This window comes from Corvus kubaryi, unplaced genomic scaffold, assembly GCF_017639235.1.
Source record: "Corvus kubaryi isolate FWS band 111438036 unplaced genomic scaffold, C.kubaryi_AGA036_p1.0 37396, whole genome shotgun sequence".
NCBI classification, from domain to species: domain Eukaryota; kingdom Metazoa; phylum Chordata; class Aves; order Passeriformes; family Corvidae; genus Corvus; species Corvus kubaryi.
In genome coordinates this window covers 19871884-19889129 of record NW_024581135.1, presented here as the reverse complement: position 1 = coordinate 19889129, position 17246 = coordinate 19871884, and the positions used below count along the sequence as shown (strand labels likewise).

The 17246-nt window shown below is 36.7% G+C and overlaps 1 protein-coding gene across 19 annotated transcripts in view; it reads right to left on the bottom strand.

Moving 5' to 3' along the window:
• The window catches only part of MYO3B (myosin IIIB), a 248831-nt gene that overhangs the window by 157842 nt on the left and 73743 nt on the right, over positions 1-17246 (bottom strand). For 16 of the 19 annotated variants that reach the window (XR_006018294.1, XM_042041627.1, XM_042041615.1 and 13 more), the window contains 2 exons: positions 15764-15829; positions 4514-4669 (listed from right to left, as the gene is read on the bottom strand). The exons of 1 other annotated variant lie outside the window; for it this stretch is intronic. Coding sequence is in view for 17 of the 18 variants with exons in the window: in XM_042041627.1 (XP_041897561.1) it covers positions 4514-4669; positions 15764-15829 (222 nt within the window). In the remaining variant the exon portion in view is untranslated. The remainder of the gene's footprint in view (positions 1-4513; positions 4670-15763; positions 15830-17246) is intronic. 2 more of the 19 variants (XM_042041630.1, XM_042041625.1) reach the window with 2 other exon arrangements.

The following is a 17246-nucleotide window of genomic DNA, read 5'->3' as shown; positions in this document are numbered from 1 at the left end:
AGGGATATTGATAACAAAGATAATAGCCAGAGCTCATCCTTACACAGCTGTGACATTGGACTTTCTCACCAAGTTTTTCCCCACAAGAGTATAAGACATAAGCAATGTAGGAGTGGAGTGCTAATGCTGAAATGGCAAAACACAAGAATTTCAATCTAAAAGATGCCAACAGATGAAGAATCTTTTTCCTCATTACAAGTGTGGAAATTCTGGCTGGGTTTTCAGAAAACACCTATTTGCATAAGGATAGAAGATATCTGCATCTCACCAATTGCCGCTGTTATCCCCAGAGAACGGTGAAAATCACGACATAAAACCAGGTCAGATGATATGGCCGAAGCAAGAGCTCTGCTCCATTTAATGAAAAACTCATCTTATATAATGCGTTTCGCAATAAAGAAATTCCATGATTGGCCCTTGGCTAGCCACCCACCACAGTAAGCGGCTGAGTGGTATAACCACCCACTTCAAAATATTATTCTCACAATTCCATTGTTCTCACAACAGCTTGCAGGTGTAGAAATGGTTTCCATTCTCTCAAACTGCTGTCCATCCAGTTCGCATGAGAATGAAAGCTTTCACAGAGAAGCTGTGAGAAGCTGGATTTCTCTGTTTCTCAGCTAAAGCATGAGAAAGGAAAAACTTCACAAATGCTTCAGCAGCTGGAAAATTCCTCTGCTCCGGTCTTTTAGCATCCACAACCAATGAAAATAATTTAGGGAAACTGGTAGAAAAGTTTCAAAGAGTACCTTTTTCATAAAAGAAGCAGGATGAATTGTTAATGTCATTTTAAACGTGGTCTTTTACTAGCATAAACATTTTATTTTTATTATTAATTTTTAACCTAAAGGAAATCAGAGAATATAAAATTCTCTAGTAAGTTGCTTCATGGAAAACTAACAACAATGATGTTTCAGTCAGTGGCTCCAGAGGCCAACCCAAATAATCCTGCCAAAAGGGGCCAGCTTGTTTCTTTCTACAACTCTCCTGCTTATTCCTGGTCATGTGAAGCATTCCCTCCTTCACTTCAGCTATATCACCTGAGGCACCTCTCTGCAATCACTAACAGAGTAGAAAATTATCTGTGTGTTTCTATTGGCTTAGTTTTTTTCTCTCACTGTAGAAGTCCAACCTCAGGAGGCTTCTGACAATCACTGAAGCTGAAATTAAAATGACATCAAGAGTTTGTTCCTGGGAGTTGAGGGAAAATGAGAGAAAGAAGCCAGTTCTCTCCTTTTCACTAGCAGTGCACTGCTAGATAAGCTCTCCATGTCTCTCTTTCACATGCTCTAAGTCATTACTACTGACTTTCAAGTCTGCAGGCTTGTTCTCAAGCATAGTAACCTGAAGTGATGCACCAAAATAGGCAAAACTGGCATGGTTCCATCGGAAAGAGAACCCTATTAAAAACCCCACAGGTGCTGAGTCAGTGCAGAGTCAAAAGACACAAATCCAAAGCACCACCCTGGAAGACTTTCATATGAAGACAAAACTTAGATACCTCCCGATCAGTTGTCATCACCAGTGACTCCCTGGGCTACCTCAAAGAAGAAGTGCTGTTAACCCAAGCATACTGAGATTTTCTAGTTTCTGGAAATTTTCAGCCTGTGGTCTGAGAACATTTTCTCTTACTTATCTTTTAAATGATTGATCTGTAGTGTTGCTCTACTCCTAAATTTGGGTGTCTGTTTTTCTTTATTTCTGAACACCAGGAAATTAATGTACATTTAATTGTACCTGTCATGAGCGCATCAATAAACAGAAAAACCATGCGCTATATTCAATGTTGTAATAGAAAGGTTTTGCTTAACATGGGTTTGAATTGGCCTTATTTACTTTGATGTGGTCACTATACACTCAGATGACTTCATTACAAATGAATCATTACAGATGATCATTACAAATGAATGTCCGTAAATTTTCTACTGTTGCGGTGGCTAAGTCCACTTTACACCCCCCAAGTTGCCCTAAAAGTGGTCTCTCCTTACAACACTGTGCTAGAAGATTCTCCCTTTGTCTAGATTCTGCTGGCCACTGGTCCTCTCCCCCCTCCCATCCCTTCTCCCACTGGCCCCTGTTATATCATTCAACCTTGTCTCTGCCCCCTAGCCCTCAGACTACTGGTTTTGGATACTCTGCCCGCCTTTGGGAGTTTTCAGGATAAAACCGGCGCGGGCTTTCGGTTCTGGGCTCCTCTTGCCTCTGTTCCCTTCGGGGTGCTGCCATTAAACACCTCGGAATTGCACGCAGAGAACCCCTCTCGCCTCTGTCTCTGGTTCATGCACGGCCTGTGGGTGTGAGCGGCTGTTCGCGACCACCTGTGAGGGTGAGGTTGTGTGCACACGTGGGTGCTGCCAGAGCGCCGCCTGAGCGTCTCCACGAGGGACCCAGTAGGAATAAACATGGCATTGATCCACCGAAGCCCTCCACAATATTCTACAGTATCATCTGGTCATATGTTCTTCTGCATGTCAAATTTTGTATTGAAAATTATGTTGTAGATGCATTACAGAGGTTTTAAAGGCTTTTAACTGGTAACAATTTTCCTAGAGGGTACAATAGCCCTATTACAGAGCCAAGTCTTTTACTATTATGAGGCGATGTCAATCCTCTGGGGAAAATTACAATTAGATGTACTTGGTGGTTGGTTCTTCTGTAATAATCTTATGTTCCTATTCCAGTATTAACTGTCTGGCCCACAGACTTAGTATTTTGCAGGGATATGCTCTTGCTATCTCATTGAACTTTGTACCAATTTGATCAAGTTCAAAATCTTTAGAATATCATTCTGAACAATATGTTGTAGATTTCAGTGGTAAACAATAACTAGATTTCTGTCCTCACTGAGCATGCTCTCAACCCTGATCACAGTGGGCTGGTGCTTCATAGAACAAGCAAGGATACCACAGTATAATGCTAAAACAATCAGAAAGATTTTTGTTTGAAAATAAAATATTTAAGCTGGGTTAGGTGGTGATGGGACAGACAAGGAGTTAAACTCCCTCAGATGAGCACTGATTCATACTAGGGTGCTGGGAAGCAAAATCCTTCCTACATTCTAGTCATGTGTAAGGTGCAGAAGCTTGTCTGTTGCAGCACACCCAGTTAATACATCAAAAGGCTTGAGAAAAGAAATGCTGTCTTGGTCTTGGTTCTTCGTCATTCCACAATATGGAGCTCAATCCCAGAAGAATGTATTGGAATACCATGACAAATCCATTCCAGAGCTCCTCTTAGCGCAAGGATCATTCCACTCTGTCTATATGTGCAATCAGGTCAACAGCTGGAAAAATTCTTATACCTCTTGGACCAGCCATGCAATAGTTGCAGGTAATGTGATCTGTGAGGTGCTATATGGGGAAGGAATCTTAGGAAACTAGAAAAAGCAGAAACTTCTATTGTAATGCTGGCATAACTCCCTCGCCCACAGTGAGCATTTCCAGGTATGTTTCCCCAGAAAACAAAGAAAACAACAAGAACAAACACACACACCTCACAAAAACAAACAAACAAAAACCCACCACCCACAGAAGTCAGCTTCACCTTGAAACTGCACTTAATACATTCCTTTATTTTAACTTATACATTTTTGTTGGGCCTTTGGCATTTAAGCCACAGAGTTTTATGGCATGTAAGTATATACATGTTTATGACTTATGAATCATAACATCTAATTTACTTAATCAACATTAGTAAGTAGTTATTTATAATAATGGGCCAGAGCTTATCTAACTCTAGAATTTCATATTACAGAATGATTGCTCTAACTCTAGAATTTCATATTACAGAATGATTGCTGAGCTTGGGACAGTGTGTTCATTTGCATTTAATTCTCTTTTGAAATAGTGAAATTCTGCCACCCTCTGGACAACAACTAAACTAAGACATATTTACAATCAGCCTCAAAAGATGCCACTTCTGCTGATAAACATGCATTGCTTTTTAAGCACATTTATAATTAATTACTGGGCTGAATGAAAAAAATAGAAGTTGTTATTAAACTACAGACAAAACAACTACTTTCAGTACTTATCAGCCTTCTTACTAATAGGATTTAATCAAACAGCAAACTTCAAAATTTTCTGTTCTTAACTTTTTCTAGTAGACACTTGAATGCTCACAGTTGTATTTTTAAAGATCTGTTACCAAAGCATGATATAATTTTTCATGCCAACGTGTATTTCCACAAATCAGAACATTCTGGAATTATCAACATCTTTCCAACCAAGCCAAATGAGAACAAGTATAGAACAGAGTTCAGTGGGAGAAAAAAAGGCAAAGAAGGTTGCATTACAGCAGATCAAAATAGCTTTAAAAATTATTAAAAGGAAAACATGTCTCTTACATGCACATGGCAAGCAGCACTTATTGCTAAAAATACTGCCAAACAACACATTGATATGATCATTCAAAACAGTAAAAGCCTCATGCGAAATTTCAATTTGTGCTTCCAGTGTAAGTGTGGAGAAGGAGGGCTGTAGCATATATGTTGCTACTGTAGCTGGTACAGTACCTTGTTTTGGCTACGGAGCCTAGCTGCTGTTGTTCTTGGATGAGCTCAGCCAGCTGTTTTTGCAGAGACATATCTTTACCATGTACTTGTTTAATAAACGGATGTTCCAAAAGATGGGTGACTGAAGGACGCTTTTCAAAATCTTTGATTAGACACCTGTGACAGACAAGTAGGGGTCTCAGACAATGATCTTATTTTGTTACAGCATGAACTGAGTCAGCTTACTGTGTGGCTGTTACTCTGGTTTTTTTTCCACTTATTTGAGTTCCTCATTATGTAACAAGACTCTTCCACACTGCAATAAATCTGGCATAAAATACTTAGCTAAGTGAATGCACTCCACAAGTATACAAGTATAAAGGCTACAAATTTGAGCTTCTTTAATCTCTCTTTTAACTGTAACTAGATAAAAGGAAAAAATGACATTGTATCCTGTAAGAGCTGTACAGTTAATATACATAAAAATTAAGACGAATAGACAATACTTCATTCACTTTAGTTTTCTACCTACTCTCTGATGAGAGTTTGACTATGAACTATAGGACATAGCCTATTAAAACCACGACTGAAACCTGTGGTACAACACTAATCAGAATGACTTCATATAGAGCTTTGTTTTTAAAATGAATGTTACGGGTAGATATTCTATATCGCCATGATGACTGTCAGCATAAGAATTATAAAAAAATCTGCCAACCTGTATAATTCAGTCTGGAAGAGAAAGGAATGAGTCAGAATTAAATGCTAGCCAGGGTACCAAAGTTCTTTCTGTGATAGAAACAGGTGAACTAGTAATGAGTAAAGAAATACGTCCTATTAAAACAGCGTAAAATAAAGTACCATGCTAATTTATATAATCAAGATTTAAATTTGGAGAAGCCATCACTCAAGTTGAATTATTTTCTGCATAATAAAGCTGAAATAATACCGTTCAAACAGAAGAATGGTCCAACAGGATAACACTGCTTTCAAGTATCCTCTAATTAATAATATTAAAACATTCTGTTCATCTTGCTCAAATAATAATGATATTGAAATTATTTGAGAATGTGAAAAAGAAGTGCTGCAATTCAGTATATACCTCCCTTCTAGTATTTATAATTTTAGCAAATTATAGCTCAAGATGAATTTATTTGATGAGATGCATTCATATTACATACTTCACAATTTCATTTCATATTTGCTGAATAATTACCTAAAGTACTTCCCTTGTAGGGCCAAATATCACAAATAAAGACTATCATTTTAGCCAAAAGTTCAATGAAACTTTAATTATATTTTATATTCTAGTAATAAAAGTAACAATGTACAAAATTTAAACTACATTACGAAAAATCATACACATTAATTGATTTCAAATACTACCAAACACATTAGCAAGTTATTAAAGTTTAGCCTCACCTCAAAGACTTTACTGAAGACTAAAGTCTGGTCTTAAAATGATCCTGAAATATCTTTGAACATAACTTTAATAGTTTAGGTTCCCAAAAGCCATTTTGCAAACCTCTTCTGTACATCTAGTCCAGAAAAGAAAGTCTGTAAAATGTGTTACCAGTTTTGGAACTATTCTGGTGGATTTTTGCTACAGGCTAGAACTGTAGTCTCCTGATAGAAACACTAAAGCAACACAACCTGCTTTATCTCCATCCCTCTGAGTGCAAGGCTATAAATACCAGTCCTTCCCCTCCATGAAAAGATCCATCATTAGCCTTGAACAGGTTCTGACAACCCCCCCTACCCCTTTTCTTTTTTGTAATCTGCAAATTTTAAAAGCTAATACACCCACACAGACAATATGGTCCATGCCAATCCTTTTTAAATTCATGTTTCCTGAGAAAAAGGAAAACAGCATTTGAAAAGAAAGACAACATTAATCAGGAAGACAGAGGAAAACAGAACAAAACAACAAATGCTACGCGTTACACAAATTCACAGATTGATGGCAAGTATCTGAAGTGGAGATTTCAGTCTGAAAAGCCCATGCACTCAGGATTTTTACCATTCTATCAATAATTCCAAATTTACAGTATTTGTTTTATTGTTAATATATAAATGTTCTTATTAAATTTGACTTCATCTGAAGTTTTTCAGTACTATAACTGAATCCAAGTGAATCTATGTCATAGGGTCATGAATAGTTTGTGTTGGAAGGGACCTTTCAAGGTCATCTAGTCCAAACCCCCTGCAATGCACAGGGACATCAACTATATCATGTTGCTCAGACCCCTGTTCAACTTGACCTTGAGTGTTTCCAGGGATGGGGCATCTACCAACCTGTGTCAGTGTTTCACCTCAACGTAAAAAATGTCCTCCTGACATCTAGTCTGAATCTACTCTATTTTAGTTTAAAAGCATTATCTCTTGTCCTATCACAAAAGGCACTTGCTTTTCAGATAATAACACTAGAGTTTAAATGGATTCTCTTCAAAAAATTACACAGTTCCAGAGAGGATATCTTGTGTTTATCAAAGTGGGAAGAACATACAAACCTTTGACCTGGTAGCATGCAGTTATTAATATGAATTCTCTGAGCTCTGAACAATGCACCCACAGAGACACTCAACAGACAGGATACAGAAGTTGCATGAGAGTTTTTCTGTATAGATAGCCCCTAGGCGAAACATCCAAATGTCCAGGATACTGCACTCATAGTGGAAGCCCAACAAGAAGAGACATTTCGGAGAAAAAATTTCTTAGCTTCTCTATTGCACACCTGAAATTGGAGTTTTTTAGGTCTGGCAGATGTTTTAATGAGCACAGGTAAGTTCTGTGAAGGAGGTGATCTTGGAGATCTTTAGGATTATCTTTGCTTCTGTTGCATAATCCTGCCAATCCCCCACTGACTATTTACTTTGTGTGCATGCTTCACCTTTGCAACAACTGATGTTTTTCTACTGTCTCATATAAATGCAGCCTTCATTCTCTGGTAGTAGGATATTGCTGTAGTCTGTGTTCATGTAGGATATTGCTTGAAACACAACCAAAACTTTGCTAAATCTCAGGATGACTAAGTTAATGAGACAAGGCACATCAACATGATTCTGTGATCAAACTCTGTTCCAAGTTGAGACAGAGCACACCTCCTATTGTGCCAAATTTGTGCCTGCATCAGAAGAACAGAGTCCTTTCAGACGGTTAATGAGATGACACAACAAAGCAGAGAGCAAGTAACTAACAGCTGTGCAAGGGTGAGGGAGAGCTGCTTAAATTCATGTCTGTAACTTTCTATGTCAGTACTTCAGGGAAGAGACTGACTGGAATGAACATTTCCACTGGAGCTGGTTTAATTCATCAAGTCAAATGGCAAGTTCCTGGCACTTTAAAAACACAGCATCAGACAGACCAGGCAGGCCACAGGGAACTCAAGTGTGTATGGCACACACTTCTTTAAATAGCAGAAGTTTTGACACAGTCACTTCTAGAAACTACTCCTTACAAGGCTTCAAATGCAGTAAACAGCTTGCAGCTTAGTCACTGTAAGTATTGTGGGCTCACTGCGTACTCAAATATTCTGTGCCAATTTGATGTCTCACCAGGCTTGCTGTGATGGAATGTCATGGTAAGCTGTCATGTGACACTGAAAACACAGCCCTTACGTTTCTCAGTGCATATTCCTTTGTCTTTATTCCTCTCTATGTAGGAAAGACCTATTAATACTCTGCTTCTACACACTGTCAGTTCAACTGTGTTGCTTTTAGTGCAGCATGAATGCCTGCTGCTGCTGCTGTTCTTGATCAGCATCATCTGTAAAATAACAATTCTTGGGCCACCATCTAAGTGCTAATGAAAAATGATGCATCAGACTGCCAGTGTCACTGCAGGTGTTCAATAAGGTGTCATTGTCATCCTCCTGGAAGCAGTATTGACACTCTAATGCTCTTCAAAAAAATAAAATTAATATAGAATATCAGCTCTTGAAATGCTAAATCCTGCACAAAGGTGAGAACTATCACAAAGTTTTCTACTGACCTGCACTCTGATGGAATTAGAATGTGTGGAAAAGTTAATTATATGGGTGTCTGAGTTCATTGTTGCCAGTAAATTCAGTGAGGAGATGTATCTAACATATAGGCCAGAAAAAAAGAAATCAAGAAGTAATTAACAAAAATTCAGTAATATTAACATTTGAAGGAGTACAGTAACAAAACAGCTTTCACAATTTCACTCATCACAAAATACTCTGAAATCAGCATGTGCACTGTACAAGTGAAAAACAACATTTAAAGGATTCCTATTAAGGAAGGATTTGCTTCTGAGGAAAAAAGAAAACTAAAATATCTTCAGCTTCTCATCTGAGCATTCATTTAAGACCAGTTTGGAATAGTTAGCTCAGGCACTGTCAAACATCAACCATGCTGCAATTATTCATAAAACCAGTAAATGTGCTGCACCCGCAAATTCAGCCAATTTGTTTGGCTTGTGGAAATTTAAAAAAAAAAAAAGAAAAAAGAAAAAGGTAGTGCATTAGTTTGAACTGAGAAAATTGACTAGCAAATCTACTACAAGATGGGTTCCAAATAAGGTATGATGAAAGTATCACATTTGGTCTGCTATTTTTTGGATCTAAAATAACAGAAAGGCTAAGTAAGTAGAGATAAAAAAAAATGTATGTTTGCCTTGACAAAAGTCAATCCATTATCTAATTTGAAATTCTAGTATCTTCCATCATGCTTTCTTAGCTGAAAATTAATTCTCAGAATTCATTAGCGTCACTACATTAAACATAGGTTGCAGCCATTTGCTGCAATCTCACAGCCAGGCTCCTAAGCACCATTTCCATTCTGCCACAATAACAAGCAAAGATGAAGCATTTATTAGCAGAGGATAAGAGCAGCCTCCCATCCACATAGGCCCATCTGAGACAGCCTCTAAAAATTCACTGGCTGCTTGCACTCGGATGATAACATTGTTGGAATTGCTGGGTCTCGACAATGTAAACAGCCATTTCAAAAACAGCGAATCAGATGGCTGAAATGGAGAGATATTTATCAGCATTCATCAGCTAATATTTACTAATGAATAAACGGAAAGAAACATTTCATAAGAACTGCAGTGGTGGTCTAAGTCTCCTGTGTGTTCAGAAATAGAAAAATAATTACAACGTCACTCACTACTGCAGCCAAACCTAAGAAGAGCAGCAGCAGTTCTTTCTTTCAAAAATTCTCTTTCATCAGACCTATTATGATCTATTTGACCCCAAGTACTTTCTTTAAAAAGAAAGAAACCAAGCAGCTGTAACTCTCATAGCTTAGTTACATTATGATTTATCACCAGTATTTTTTTTTCAATTATTACATTTTATAAATGCCACATTTTCTGATGATTTCTTATCTGCTAGAAGTGTATTGCTAGAACTCATTTTGTCTCATAACCCAAATATCCAACCAGACATCAAGCAACTATTTAACATCTACATGCACAGAAGATCCATAGGTTAATATTCGGAAGGAATTATGACTGTCCATCAGACTCTGTATTAGAGCTGGGGAATTCACACAACAGCCTCTGGGTGACAGTGATATAAAGTCCCTGTGCTGTTCAACTGTTATCTGTTAGCTAAAGTCCTCATTGCCACTCCTCTGGTCCCTATCTCCCTGCCACTCCCTGGCTCATCAGGGTGCTTTCCCCATCACCTGCTCCTCTCACAGCTCTAGACCATTCTCCCCTGCCTGCCACATATTTCACTCCTTGCACAACTACCTGCTGTCTAGCAGTGAGAAATCTTTCCAGGACTCTGTTATTAGGATAAAAGAGCTTTCCAGTGTCTTGAATCAGACTTCAGGCCATCCTGAGGTGCTAAGATCCTCTCCTCCCAATCCCAGAAAATACAGTTACCAGATTACCCCCAAAGATAGAGATGGCTCCACTAAGGTTCTAGAGTGGAAATTTCCCAGAGGAAGAAGAGTAAGGTCATATCTACTTGAAAGGAGGGAGCATTCACTCCTAAGCAGGGAGAATGAGCTCTCTAGGTTCTGAGACTTTTTTTCACTCCACATACTTGCCTGATTACTTACATCACAAGGTTGCTTCATGATGCAAGATTAATGAAATCAAGACCATGACCTCAACTGGGTTGACTCCCCCTGCTTAGAGAAATGGAAGGACAGACACTGACAAGCAAGATCATCTAGGCCAGGTACATTAGGTCAGAAACTTTCCAGTCAAAGAAGGAAAAATAACAATCTCTGAGATTTTTTTAGCTGGTTAAAATGCTCAGTAACTGAGTGTTCCTTCTACCTCTGTACCACATGTAGCTGTGGCAGGCACTGGTCAGTTACATGCAGCAGAGAGGTGGAGAAGACATTTCATGAATTACGTTTGCAGTAAGATGCAGGAATGTGCCTGCTTCTCTGACATTTCCCTGCTTTCCACTTCCAGGCTTGCCCAACCCCCACTGCTGCAGGTCACTAATTTGCAAAAGTGAACTAAAAAACTGTGACAGCTTTGCCAACACCATTTCTGTTTTCAGTCCTAATTCAGCAGGACTCACAGGATAGAAATAACCTTATCTTCAGGACTATAAATAGCTGTCCCTTTGCAAAAAGTAAATGCTGGGGACTAGGGATAGGTTAAATAGGTCTCCTGTCTTGCACAGCATCCCATGCTAAATAGTAAGGATTTTACTGTTCATTCTGCTACAATCAGATATCAGGATGAAAGACTGAATTTATGACAAAGAATTCAATCATCACATGCATGGTATAAATTCTGATGGTCAGAACACATTTATAACATTATTGATCTGCCTTTTGGTAGCAAATGCTGTAAATTACTAATCTTCCCCAAGAATGAGACAAATACTCAAACAATGAAATGTCACCATCACCTCTTTTCTTAATAAATCTTATTCCAGTTTAATGTTTAACATCAACCACCATATAGTATAATTCAGAGCACACATCTGAAACATAACAAAGATTCTATCGCACTGAAATTGTAAAATTAGGTGTGGTAAATACCTTTACCTCTTCTAAATCTTCAAAAATTACAACAGGTTTCCCAGCCTTATTTGAGCTGAGTAAGCATTACAATATATTTTGGCTCATATACATGGTTTAGAGAACAAACAACAAAAACTCTATGGAGTGGCACCTCTTGTAGCTCTTTAGCATGGGTCCGACAGTTGCTCATGTTGAAATCTTTGAAATTTTACCAGTGACAACAGAAATACAACCAGAACAACTCTAGGGAGCATCTCAAAACCACAAAATACATTTATTTATTGTATGATTAAATTGATGAATAGCCTTTCATCAGCAATTGGTCTGCTCTGTTTCTTTGGTCTGTCCTTGAAGGCCCAGAAAAACAAAAACCCTTCAGAACCTTGTACAACTGAAGCTTTTTATTAGACACAGTATGTTTTGCATGTGTACCAGATATTCTCCCTTACGTACCTATCCCACTTTGACACTATAGCATGCAGCTGATTTGAGGCAGGCTTTTTACTACAACGGCTCATTAGAAAGTAGAAGATAACTGTATTCTTTCTGTATGTCCATTCCTCTGTATAAATATATATGTTCCATGAAATGTTCAAAAGTGGTGGAGATCTTTTGTCAGGTACTAAAATTCAGTATTTCAAGAGCTTGCATCAATGAACGAAATGCAAAAATATACAGATTTGGTGGTAACCTTACACATCGCAATCTGTATCTTTCTGGCATTTGCAAACCTCTGCCTTCCCAGACACTGAAATTAGTAAGTTACCTCAAATGTGTATCATGCTCTCAGTGAAAGAAACAGTAAAGTGTTCTTCATGTAATATGAACAGAATGTCACTAAGCAATTGCTTAGATTGTGAAAAAACTTTATCTGCATTCAGAGAAGTTAAATATAAATGGACCACTTAAAACCCATATAATCTAGATGATCTATTAACTGAATAACTCTGAATGTAGACTAATAAATATGAAATTCAGCTTGCTAAGCCATGTTTAAATTGAGTACAAAAAAGGGAGTTTATCAGGACAAAAAAACTTATATTTGTACTGTATTTGCAATGTCATTGCTAAAGTTACATTCTGATGATAAATGTGACCATAAATCCTTAAGTTCACATTTTGACTTTATTACTTCCTGAATTTCTTAATTCTTTAATTCCCTCCAGCTCAAGAATGACTAATTAATTCAAAGACCCATAATAGCTAATCATTGGTTAAATAAATTTAGAAGAAGAATGTCTGTCTCTGGAGATACCACTTTTAGTTTTAATTAAAATTACCATTTTGTGATGTAATGTAAATAAAAGCTATTGCATTCTTCTGCTACAAGAACATATTAACTCTTTTATTTATCCCTAGAGATCAGTCAAGCTTTGAAGTGCCAAGAAAATTATTTGCCACTGCTGTGGTAGTTTACATGATCTTACAGAAATGGTAAAAATGCTATTGATATGTAGATAAAATAAAGATAAATAATTATTTATCAGATTACAATGGGAGAGACAAATTTTTATGCACAATCACAGTAGTACAGAAAAATACACATACATAAAACTTTATTGACCTTTTAGAAGTATGTATGTGCTGCCTGTATCTTAGTAGATACCAAATACAAAATTGGGCTGGTATCAAGAGATGAGAGCTGAAATTGTGTCTTCTCTTTATTTTTTTAAAACAAAATATCTAACTCAGATTCACTATCTTCATTGTAAAAATCCTTATGAGAACACTACATTACAGTCTTCATCTCAAGTCAAGGTCAACAGAGCTGGGAATAGAAACATATATTCACCAATCTAAAAACTATCTTGGCACTCTCCATTCAGATTTTGTAAATATTGCATCTTACTAAAATGCTGCTGCAAAATCATCATCTCTTGGGGCAGTAGTATCATAATTAAAAATAGAGACTTCATTTCTGAAAAATATATGATCACAATTTTAACAGCTTAAAGAGTTACCAACAATGAAACTTCCAGCTCAGGCATGTTGTAAATCACTGTAATATGTTAGAGACCACTTATAAAAAAAATGCCTCTTGAGACGATGGCATTTCAAGGAATGGCAAAGTGGGGTGAAAAAAAGCTACAGTGACAAGGTTTGGCAATCTTGGCATAAACAAAATTATCGCATAAACCAAACTGAAATCAAAAGCTTAGCCAAAGCTACATGCTCAGCTTTGGTCAGTACACAGGTCTGGCCCTCAACTTGAATAGATAAGCTTGTTATGCAAATGATGTTAGCATCAAGAAGGAGGTAGATAATGAAATTATTCAAAAGCTAATCACTCATCACAAGGGTGACAGAAACATCAGGCAAGGTCCTAACATATGGATAAAAGGCAGTATGGAATTTATACAATCACTACTTTTAATTTATCATAACTAGGCTGTCACAAGGCGGGCATAAACAAATGCATAACTAATGCATATAAATGAGCCAATTATCAGTAATGGCTAAAAGGTTTGCAGTTGTATGATCCAATGTTTCATGATCTAAATTTTTCTAGAAAATCAACTAATGTAAATCTAAGCCCCCATAAAAACATTTTGTAACCTCTGTATCGTAACAACTTTACAAACACATGCCCAAGAATACAAAAATGTCAGAGAGAATTCAATTTCAGTATTCTCTTAAAGGCAGCTATAACATAGGGTATTTATTACAATTGTTGCACTTCTCCATGTTAAGAGAACCGTGTATGAGCATATTTCCTTAGTTCATTGTGCATATCACTGTAAAAATGAAAAGCAAGAATTGAGAACCTGCAAAAGTTGATGGTGAGGAAGTAATTAAGCAAAAGTAAGTAATAATCCACGTGATTAAAAAGATACAATTTGAAGATGTAGAAAACTCAAAGGACAAGATTAAAAACAAATTTAGCCATAAAGTATTAACATCTGACTTGTTTTATGAACAGTGCACACTGAACTAAAGGACTGAACAAATGCTAAGAAATGTTTAACTGAGTTTTTGTGTTGTCCTCAAGCTCAGTGGGGACTTCTAAAAGGGAAGATACCAAGAAAGAAAAACTTATATAACAATGCTGAAGGTTAATGCACAATGTTCCTGAGACAGGAATGTAATCTTATTTACCAGGTGCAATAACTTTCTAAAGCACAAGTGGAATATAATCCACCAGTGGTAGTCCCCCAGAATACAGCCTTTAAATACAACACAATCAATGGTTTCTTATAATAGAATGAAATTCATCTATCACTTGGTGACCCCGGTACTTAAACACTGAATCTGCCATAGATCCCAATGTACACTGCTGTGTAAACAAGGACAGGCATTATGGAGAACCAGAACTTGGAGCAATCTGCTCTAGAGGAATGTACTTCTACTACCTGCATGGAAGAGATTCTGAGTTACATTGCAGCAATAATAGCAATGGCCTTCCTCTGTAGGTCAAACATTACACTGTATCTCACCTTCCTGTCTGGTTAAAGATCAGCATAGTAAATAACGATATTTGTCACAGATTACTGGTAAAATTTGCACCAGTGTTTTTATTTTTAACTTCTGAAATGGAAAGGCACTAGTATGCAACAAGCTGAAAAAATATCAGGTAGGATATTGTACTCTACAAGTAATTGGATACACCAAGGAATAGAACAGATTCAAAAGGCAGATGTGCATATTTACAAACCTATCTTGAAAAGTCTGTACTGACAAGTGGTGTTATAATAGTATTCCCCACGTTACACCATCTGGGCTGTAATAGGTTCCAATGAAATACTGAAGAATACTAAGAATCACTCATAAAAGTTGCAGTAAGACTTTTGAATATAATGCTAACAACTACTAAACTGTGATTTCCTAGTTTCACTGTAAAAAGAAAAAAGTAAAGAAAAAGCTTATTTTAGTTTGGTGACAGCTGCATTCATTATGCTCTTTGTACTACTGGTGCTCAATTACATAGTGGATACACAACCTACTGAACCTTAGTAAAGTTCTTTCTTATCTTTCAAATTCTTATTTTAAATTGACCAGCAGTCATTTTCACTAATCCTTTTTTCTGCTCAACACAAAATTTCACTGGAAAACCATCAAGGAAATCAGGTATATTTTATAAACTTGTTCCAGGTCCACAAAAATCAAAAGACGCTCAAATGAAGAAAATTACATAAGAAGATCAAATTGCACTGTAAAGCTTCCAAAAAGTTAGGCATGGTCTAGAGTCTGTGAAAAGAAAACTGTAGTGAAAAACCTGCAAAAGCAAAAACTCCATAAGAAAATTCTGTTTTCAGATTGGCACACATAGGTCTTGCTAAATAAGCTGTTTTTAAAAGAAAATAAAACTCACTGTGAAATGAAATGGTTGAATCCTCTGCACCATTTTTCAGGATGTAGCAAAGTAGGTGGAGGGTTTCTGAAAAACAAGTATTTGAGATTTCAAATGTTAATGTTATCTCACAGATAGTCATCAAAGATGTTACTGGTTCCACCAAGGAGAAAATGATAATTGAGAATACTCAAATTGTCTATGTGTCACCTTCGGATGCCTGTTGTTTTTTTCTTGCTGTTGCTTATTCACTGACAGCTCTCTTTTCATGTCCTTCTCCTTTTATGTCAATACCTGTGAAGTTGGTAGTCAGTATAGCTCACAGTGTACTTCCCAACACTTCCCTTTCAATTCAGCCTGACTGAAAATGCAATACTAATCTAGCCATGAAACCACTTTAACCCTTTGCCCAAGATCACTTATTCTGATCAAAACTTTTGAAGTTTCAATAAGAACAACCTGTAGCATTTTCAGTCTGGGTTTCAATCTGTATTCAGTTTGGATGACACTGTAAGCTCTAAAACTGTTAAAAATAGATGTTATTTTTAAACTGACATCTAGCAGACAGTATTTTTACATTACATAGTAAGATGGCCTTTGTAAAAATAATTTTTTCAACTCTGATAAGTTTCATATTTGACATATAATTACTTTCCTTCCTGATTTTTACTGTTACAGTTTAGTTACATAAACATACAAAGCAAGACCTATAGGTCACATTAAAGGAACCAAATTTTAAGAGGCTCAAATTTAAGTGGACCAACTTACAGCAGGAATTGTTTGTAAAATCATATATTAGATTATACTGCGTTATCCTCCAGAGGTTTCTTTTGAAGCTTAAAATTTGCGAAGTACTGAAGCCTAATTTAACTTTTTAAGATTAAACTTGTGGTTTATGAAACCTTAATGATTTATCTTTTGCTGTATTTGAGGGTCATGTATTACTGAACTGGCAGGGAAAAACAATCACAGTAAGGCTTATTCTACAACAGAAACACACAGTAATATTCTGGATTGTATCATCACAAATCATGTCATTTATACTGTGGCCACATTCCACAGAATAACACTCCTAGGAAGCATCTCACAAAACAAAAAGGAAAACAGCATAAGCAACATAAGTTAGTGCTGATTTGCTCAATAGGCATGAGTTTTTCATGCATATTCATTGAAAAATGCATTCTATTTAACAATTACTCTAAAAAATACAAGCAAGTGGGTTTGAAAAAAAATTGCAATGTGGCTTTGTAATAGATGGGCCACTTTTGCTCATTTTCAAAACAAATGCAGCCATCAAATTATACTGCAGGATGACAAGTTTGCTGAGATTACTATCTTACTACCTTTCTCTTTTGCTTCAGAAGACTAAGGGAATACAATTTTCTTCACGAAGTGAAGAAATCCAGAATGTTTGAGATGTACATTATTTAGCAAATTTATCATTAGGAAAAAAAATATATGATTGGTTATTTTCAATGACAATAACATTTCATGGTTGTCTCTC